The sequence below is a fragment of the Coregonus clupeaformis genome, chromosome 26 (assembly GCF_020615455.1).
Source record: "Coregonus clupeaformis isolate EN_2021a chromosome 26, ASM2061545v1, whole genome shotgun sequence".
Lineage (NCBI taxonomy): Eukaryota > Metazoa > Chordata > Actinopteri > Salmoniformes > Salmonidae > Coregonus > Coregonus clupeaformis.
This window is the reverse complement of record NC_059217.1, coordinates 30,035,113-30,043,538: the sequence shown is the minus strand read 5'-3', so window position 1 is coordinate 30,043,538 and position 8,426 is coordinate 30,035,113. Positions and strand designations below refer to the sequence as shown.

The following is an 8,426-nucleotide window of genomic DNA, read 5'->3' as shown; positions in this document are numbered from 1 at the left end:
TTTAATATTCGTCTATATAGAAATGAACCCAAAATGTGTTATTTTCATAACATTGGGTGGCAGAATGAAAAACGAGAAAGTGTAGCCTATCAAACTCAGACAACGATATCGAAATGAACGACAAGTCATCACAGTATAAATAGCCTATTAAACGGGCTGCCTGCATGATACAGGCCTACAATAAATAGTATAATTAGTTCAATAACTCTTAATGGGATGGAAATGTTATCTGCATTTGTATGTCACGTTTTGTTCTTTGTGTATGGAAATAAATCCTATTTCTCTCATTGTCGTCATTATTGATGTTGATTATAGTATCTTTTAAGACTAAATAATTTCATCATGTTGGACAAATCTGTATTATGATCGGTCTTCATAAGGGAGGAAGCTGTCGACGCCCGTGCCCCTAATTTCGGTTCTCTCGCTCTAATGAACGCGGGGCCCAGGGGAATCTCCCTGCCAGGGACCGGCTCGAGCCCGATCGGTAAACTGAAACTGGAGCGCTGTGTGTGGTATCCAGGGTTGGGCTTGATGGAAAAAGCCTGCTTCCACTCATGTCAAAGTCATTTACTCAGAAGAACTCCCCGCTTACACACGCATGCACTCTGGAGAAAGAGCACCACTTCTTCCTCTCCCCTCCCCGGTTCAGCACCGCGCGCGCGACAGTTTGTTTTCTATGTGGATCGGTTCCTTAGTGACTCTCACGATTGGGTCTGAGAGAACTAGGCAAACACGAGATAGGACTAATTTCACGAGATGTATATGATTTATATGAGCCTACACAGTTAGTTCTATGCACAGTTCAATGTGTCGCTGCCTATACTGGATCTGATATCTAACATTATCTTGTTGCATGGCAAAAAACAATTGTACCATAAGATCCGAGGGACTGATGGGTGCAATTAATTATCAGGTAGAATATAAAACCAACAGGCTCCGGACCTTGTAGGGTAAGAGTTGAATATCCCTGGCCTATACAGTTATACCCTCATCGTTACAGAAAATGTTTATAGAATGCAGTTAGCAACAATCTGAATTTATGGTAAGAACATGCAAGAAGAGTGTTAGCGACGGAGTTCTATACCTTGTGAGCGTTCCGTGTGGCGCTGTTGATTGGAACATCTGGGGGAGGTTTGATAGATGGCGTAATTGCATGTAGCCTATTTGATATGTCAGAGTGAGAGCAGGGGAAGGAGAGAGAGGGTGGAAGAGGGAAGGAGGAATGGAGAAATGGAGAGCGAGGGGCATGAATCTGCTGCAACGACTGGACAGGAGCCAGATTTGGCAGTGGAAGGGGAGGGGGGCTCTAGTCGTTACTGATTACAGGGGGTAAGATTTAGGAAATGATAGGTGGTCGCATTTTGTTTGGCTGAGCGGCAGCGCACAGTAAATTGAGTAGTCTTCGTGTTTCCTCCCCTAGGGATTAAGGAGGGTGATGGCCACCCGGTGCGCCGCAGAGCTGCACTCACCGCCACCGTGACAACCAACCATACCGAAGCCTCGGTCGGACTGAACCCCCGCAAAACGCTGGGTTATACCGAGCCCTCACTGGATACTCTGCACCACACCGTCTCTCCCACATTCTGACACTGTCCACTCGCTGCACATTCTCTGCGAAATAGGAGAGTCCAACGAGGATTTTCCCTCTCCAACCACTTTTTGTGGAATTCCGAAGACCAAATGCTTGTGTGATTTGTAGAGGACGTTGAGAAGAAGCGACATCAGTTTTTTTTTTTTTATAGATCTGTTGCTCCATATCTCGCTCTCCGCTTTCCCCTCTCCGGTAAGGTCACAGCTCATCTAAGCCGCGGTTGTGTGTTAGTGGAGCAGAGATGACGACCGAGATCTCTCAGCAGCAGCTGGACCCGCCGCCTCCCCTGAGGTCCAGCCCAGCCTCAGGCGTCCTGCACCCCGCCATGATGAGCCCACAGGCAGAGGTGGACAGCTCCTCGTCCGGGGCCAAAGGCAAGAAGGCGAGCTCCGGCCTGAGGCGACCGGAGAAGCCTCCCTACTCCTACATTGCGCTCATCGTCATGGCGATACAGAGCTCACCGACCAAGAGGCTGACGCTCAGTGAGGTCTATCAGTTCCTCCAGGCCCGGTTCCCCTTCTTCAGAGGATCCTATCAGGGCTGGAAGAACTCCGTCCGGCACAACCTCTCCCTGAACGAGTGCTTCATCAAGCTGCCCAAAGGGCTAGGCAGGCCGGGGAAAGGCCACTACTGGACCATCGACCCGGCAAGCGAGTTCATGTTTGAAGAGGGTTCGTTCCGCCGCAGACCCAGGGGCTTCCGGAGAAAATGCCAAGCCCTTAAGCCCATTTACCGGATGATGAACGGGATAGGCTTCGGTACGTCCATTTTACCGCAGAACTTTGATTTTCAGGCGCCCTCTGGGTCTCTGGCCTGTCATAGCAACGGTTACAACTTGGACATGATGACCAACTCCATGGCCGGTGGCTACGACGGAATGAGCGGCGGCCACCACGTACCTCACATGTCCCCGAGCCCCGGGTCCACATATATGGCCAGCTGTCCGGTAACGTCCAACGGGGACTACGGTGGACCTGACAGTAGCAGCAGCCCTGTGCCCTCGTCCACGGCTATGGCCAGCGCGTTGGACGGTCATTCTCCATACGCCAGTAGCGCCGGACACTGGGCGTCTCCCGGCGGCTCCCCGTACATCAAGCAGCAGCCTCTGGTCTCCAGCAGCTCGGCGTCCTCTGGGCTAAACTCCGGCATGTCCCCCTATTCCCTGGAGCAGAGCTACCTCCACCAGAACGCCAGGGACACCGCCGATATCTCAGGTAGGCTAATAAATGCTGTGTAAGTCAAGTCATAACGCGTTAATAAATAGTTTGAAATGTCATGCGTAATAGGGAGTTTAAGCATACACGTCTTGCCATTCCAAATACACTTGGGCAAGCATAGCAAGTCCTATAAAAAGTGGTATATACAAGTAGTGCATTTGTTACACACATGGCAAACAAACCTTTGCAGGTTGACAATTTACTAACTCAAGTTTGCTCTTTGGTCAGGCTGTTTTCTTGAGGCTAAAACCACAACAATTACGCAATGCGTAATATCCTATAAAATTCTCGATTTGTATGTGAAAAGTATAGTTGGCCTTTCATATAGTCAATATAGAATATCATTCTTACTTGGGCTACGTGACACATAGGCAGATTAAACAAAGCTTTGGCAAAGAAAATAACCACCGGTAGTCTAGTGTGTTTGATGCAGCCTAAATATGGAATACCTTGCATTCGTAATATATCTATAAAACTCTGTTGGAGATGGATAGGTCTCATATAATTTAGGCCTAATTTAAAGGACTGGTTGACGTGGATGCATTTCCTTCACATTTCAATTTGTCTTCTGGCAAAATGGCTTCCATATTTTGTGGGCTAAAGTAATTTGATTGGATTTAAGATTATTAGTTTCCCACTATATTATGTTGTGGAATTAAGGTAACATTTTGAATGACTCCGGCTGAAATAATCCTCTTTGAGGGACTCCATTACAAATCTGCATGGGTAATTAGAAGGACACTTCAGATGAGTTGGGAAATGTAAGGGCAAACACAGTTTCTAAGAACTGAAATTAACAAAATAGTTACAAATGTTGCTGATATATAGGCTAGGCCTTAGGAAGAATAATGTGGGGGCTGTGTTCTTGTTTACATACATGTTTAGAAAGGAGATTGGTACAGTGGGCTATAATTGAAACTGTAGCCCCCTTTGTGTAGATTTTACACATCGCTCCCTCGGCCAGTTGATTTCCTTAACATCTATGTCGTTTAGTTCATATTAACCTTGTTTTACATTATTCTAATTTATCGACGCTTTAACAAAAGTCCAATGGATTTCTGAGGGGAATTATTCTAAAGCCAGAGGGGTCTCAGGGGTTATCTAAACAAAGGCTGTGCGAGTCGGACCACACTGCAGATGATTTCAACTAACTAATAGGCCTAGACCTCGCAGGAGACTCCAAGGCTTGTTAAACTTTACGACTTCACATAACTATTTAGAAGACAAGCCTTTATCTGTGCTCACCGGGCTCTACACGGCCCATAACGATTGTCAGTCACCGCCAGTGTGTTGTCTCTGAAAATGGGACGCAAGGGCAGCACCCTCAGGATAGAGGCCTGCAGTCCCCTGGACGGAAACACCGACATTGCGCGTGCATGCCTCACATCTGGAGTCCTTATGACCTTGATGAGGCTCACGCTCTCGCTCCCCTTTCCCTCTCTTCCCTCTTTCTCGCTCTGATTGTGTTGCTGGCCTTGCGTATACAGATCTATGACAAAGGACCGCTGTTCTAATTTTACAGATGTCATAATTTGTCTGAAAATGATTTAAGGCCATATAATTATGAATTACCACGTGTGATGTTGGTACTGCAGCTCTCGGGGATAAACAGTGTAACGTGTCTATGGCCCGCAAGAGAAACGGACAATCAAACATAAGCACCGTTACCTAAATCATCTTTCATAAATCTCTGACCGATATAGAGGCCAATTGGTGTAGAAAGCACTGAAACAAAAACGTTGTTTGGTTATTATAGGCCTATCAAATAACTTTTAACTAACTTAACTTTATCTGGTTTAAGACGAAACACTGAAAATGTAAGACTAAACTTTTCTCTAGGTTAAATATAATCGTGACCATCCCACCCCTACGAGAGGGCAGCTTCCGCTCAGCCCAGTCAAATCTCTTCTCTGTCCTGGCACCCCAATGGTGGAACAAGCTTCCACCCTAAAGTCAGGACAGCGGAGTCCCTGCTCATCTTCCCTGCCCTACACCTCTGAAGAGTAGCCCACCTTAAATAAATATCACGCTGCCCCCCTTCCCACCCAATTTAAAACATGAATAAATGGCACTTTTCTTTACCTACTAGCACTGACTTTGCTGCTAAATACTTAAGGAAAATGTAGTACTTGATACGATTGAATGCACTAATTGTAAATCGCTCTGGATAAGACATCTGCTAAATGACAAATATATGTGTACACACAATTAAACTATCACTAATGCAAAAGTGCACCATCTCAGCTAAACAAACATTAGAGACGCAAGGATTCAGAAGTCAAGTCTTGAGTGTTTTCCATTAGGCTAATTTCTGAATTAAAGACTGCTGCTCGAATGTACACTTTTTGTTGCATCCATAGCATATATTTGCTCAGCTATTTTGTGTAGGCCTACGCTCTGTGCCTCTAATTTGCACAAATCCAAAATAAGCTATTGTACATTAAAATCATTGCATGGTTAAATGTGAATATTTTAAAGAGGAAATAGGCTTAACACATGCAGTTTCTTGATTTTCAATTAAATGTTAGTGGTATTCTCGTGAATGGATATACTGAGGGGAGCATGGGAGCATTTCCATTATTTTACCTATACTAAAAAGTACAGCAATTCTCTGCCTCTTCATCAATTAATACGTAATCACAGGTCTACGAAACATACGCGGAATCACTTTTATTCGCTAAGTAGTCTATACACACCCAGAATTTTACTTGGTGCTGCTAGCAATAGACAATGAATATAGTCGAAACAGACAGATTAATTGACAAAGTTCACATATATTATACAAAATAGAAAAGTGACCATAGAACTGTAGAATATGAGCGATTTTACAGTGAGGAATATATCGTTTACAGTATAAATAATATATCTAAATGCAGAGGTAGGGATGTTTCGTGACGTAGTTAATTAACAAGTCCCTGCCGTAATAGTTGAGGTCTGATCTATAGATTCAATGAAATTAATTTCTGCATCTGGAGTTGTGGGAGTCTTCACATTGTTTACTGGCCAAATTATTCCAAGATGTGTCAACTCAAACATAGTTAAACGGTATATGCCTAATTACATACACTGTAAATGGTTTACAGTGAATTTGACAGTAGTTTACAGGCAGCACAGTGGCAAGTAAAATTCGGCATTTCGTATTACAGTATATAAATACGGCATCAAAGAAAGTACTGTGTAATGACAGTACAATACCATAAAATGTACTATTATACTGTAAAAACTAGATGCTTCCATAATTGGAATGAATGGATGAAATTCATTCAGGGGAGGGGTTTGTATTACAGTATTTTACTGTAATTACAAGGGATTGGTGCAAGCAAGTTGGCTGCAAGGTAAAGTGTTTACACATTACAGTATATTAACTAATATTTGGTGTTTTATATCACTTGTACTTCTAGAGGCCTTAAAGGCCCAGTTTAGTCAAAAACATGATTTTCCTGTGTTTAAGGCATACATATTTCCACACTATGAGGTTGCAATAATACTGTGAAATTGTGAAAGATGTCCTTTTAGTGTAAAAGCTTTTTGGAAAGGTTGCCTGAAATTTCATTCTGTTTTGGTGGAAGGGAGTTTTGGCCTTCCATGGTGACATCACCATGCCGCAAATTAGTTAATAGACCAATAAGAAGTGCCAAACCTCTGCCAATAACAGGTACTTTCATTTTTCCCCTCCCCACTCAAACCACTCCCAGAAAGTCCTAGCAAAATTATTGCTTGAGAAATTGCTTTTTGCTAAGCTGTGTCTTTTTGACCATTTTAATTTAACAACAATCACAGTAAGGTTGTTAACCAGAAACTATTTGATATTGAGATAAAAATGGCTGCACTGGACCTTTAACAAAGGCTTCCAACGTAGCAGCGTCTACAGGGCAAAACAGACCAAAAGGACATGGCAAAATGCCCAACCATTTAATGTTTAAGATTTGCTGCCATTCTACTGTCTCCTATACAAATTGATGGGGCACTATAACCACAGGAGTTAAATTGGTACAGCATTCTCACTCACAGGTACCAAAAAATATAGCCTCTTACAAGGCATGCCTCAAAATATGTTAATGAGCCAGAAACAATACCATGCACCCACTAGTGGTCAAAAGGTTTTGGGCGTGCCAAAGATACGGTATGGGGTGGAATTACAGTACCATATACAGTGATTCTTTCCCCGCCCAAAACATTTTCCCACAATGGACCATCATTTACAGTATGCTGCAGTAAAACATTTCAGAGTATTTTAGTTTATAATACCGTAATTACTATGTAATTTAAAGTTTTACATTACAGTGTATAGACAATACACTGAATAATATAACTTTTTTTTTTTTATATAGAAAGTCAATTTAATGCATGAATGCTTCTGTTAGATATAATATTTAGGCTACAGAATTCCTTTTTGTAAAAACCCACAATAATTAAGGCTTTATCCTATATTCTGAAACGAAACTCAGACTTAACTGGGTTATTTTTTTGTTTAAATGTCAATTTATGTTTGATTGATTTAGTAAAAACGAGTTCTTCACTGTTCTCTCCTTTTCTCCAGTGGGGATCCCTCGCTACCAGAGCCACTCCTCACCCATGTGTGACAGGAAGGATTTTCTCCTGAACTTTAACGGTATCTCCTCGTTTCGTCCTTCAGCCAGTGGATCTTACTATCATCATCACCAACATCACCAAAGCCTTTGTCAAGACGTCAAACCGTGTGTGATGTGAGCACCTCATGGAGTGTGCGTAAGGAGCCCAAATCGTGCGCCGGAGATGAGAATCTGATCAACACAAAATCAAACAATTTAAACTGATTCCAAGACAGTTAAATGGCAATTAAATTGGCTAATCTTTCTGATCAGAATGAATAATAGGGACAATAGGCTAGCCTATTTCCGAGAAGCCGGAAAACTTCTCACATCATGGTATATTTACAGTGGCCTTCACCGTCTTGATGAGTCTAAATGAAGGACAGTATTATGCAACAACTGTTTACGAAATTAAGGAAGGCACCAAATCTTCTTACAATGAAACCAAGGTTTTCTTCAAAAGAAGTTTCAAAATGACTAATGTGTTTGCTGTCATTAGTTGCGCAAACAAATAGCCTCTATTTTATGTAACTAGGCCTCTGTTCTATAAAAGTAAATGTAGCCTACGCATACACAAAGATTTGTATAACAAATTGCAACAAATTTGCACTTATTGTATACCCTTTGAGATTCGCTTAATTTTGTCATAAGGTGCTTCAATAAAACTGATATATTTTAGGCTACACCTGCCTGCTTGACTCTCTCAGAAATATAAGTAAAATTTTTAAGAAATATAAATACACTGCAACAAATGGACTGTAGTGGCTGGTAATACCAGGTTAGAGGAGAGTTGTAGTGTAGCCCACTGTTGATTGAAAGACTGTAGTCGGTGGATTGGATGTTAACCGCAAATTCAGCTCCGGTTAGAGAGTGAGGTTGACAAGACTCGAATGAACATTCAACCATTCATTTTAGCATTAAAAAGCTTACAGTCAAACATATTAGAAATACAATATTTTTGCTGACCAAATTCGACACTCTCATTGACCTCCATTCAAAAATTCCTCACTTCGTTGGCTTATTTTCGTGAACAGATCTTGGGCGGAG

The 8,426-nt window shown here is 42.3% G+C and overlaps 1 protein-coding gene across 1 annotated transcript; it reads left to right on the top strand.

Moving 5' to 3' along the window:
• Positions 1-1,370: 1,370 nt before the first annotated feature.
• LOC121539938 (forkhead box protein F2-like) lies at positions 1,371-8,052 on the top strand. The gene is made up of 2 exons (XM_041848587.1): positions 1,371-2,805; positions 7,349-8,052. The coding sequence occupies exons 1-2, from the start codon at positions 1,833-1,835 to the stop codon at positions 7,516-7,518; spliced, it is 1,143 nt and encodes a 380-aa protein (XP_041704521.1). The 5' UTR covers positions 1,371-1,832; the 3' UTR covers positions 7,519-8,052.
• Positions 8,053-8,426: the final 374 nt, after the last annotated feature.

Bases quoted from the DNA above. Each gene is read 5' to 3' on its own strand.
- LOC121539938 (XM_041848587.1), top strand. From the start codon at position 1,833: ATGACGACCGAGATCTCTCAGCAGCAGCTGGACCCGCCGCCTCCCCTG. The intron at 2,806-7,348 runs GTAGGCTAATAA...CCTTTTCTCCAG, and splicing joins GGACACCGCCGATATCTCAG to TGGGGATCCCTCGCTACCAG.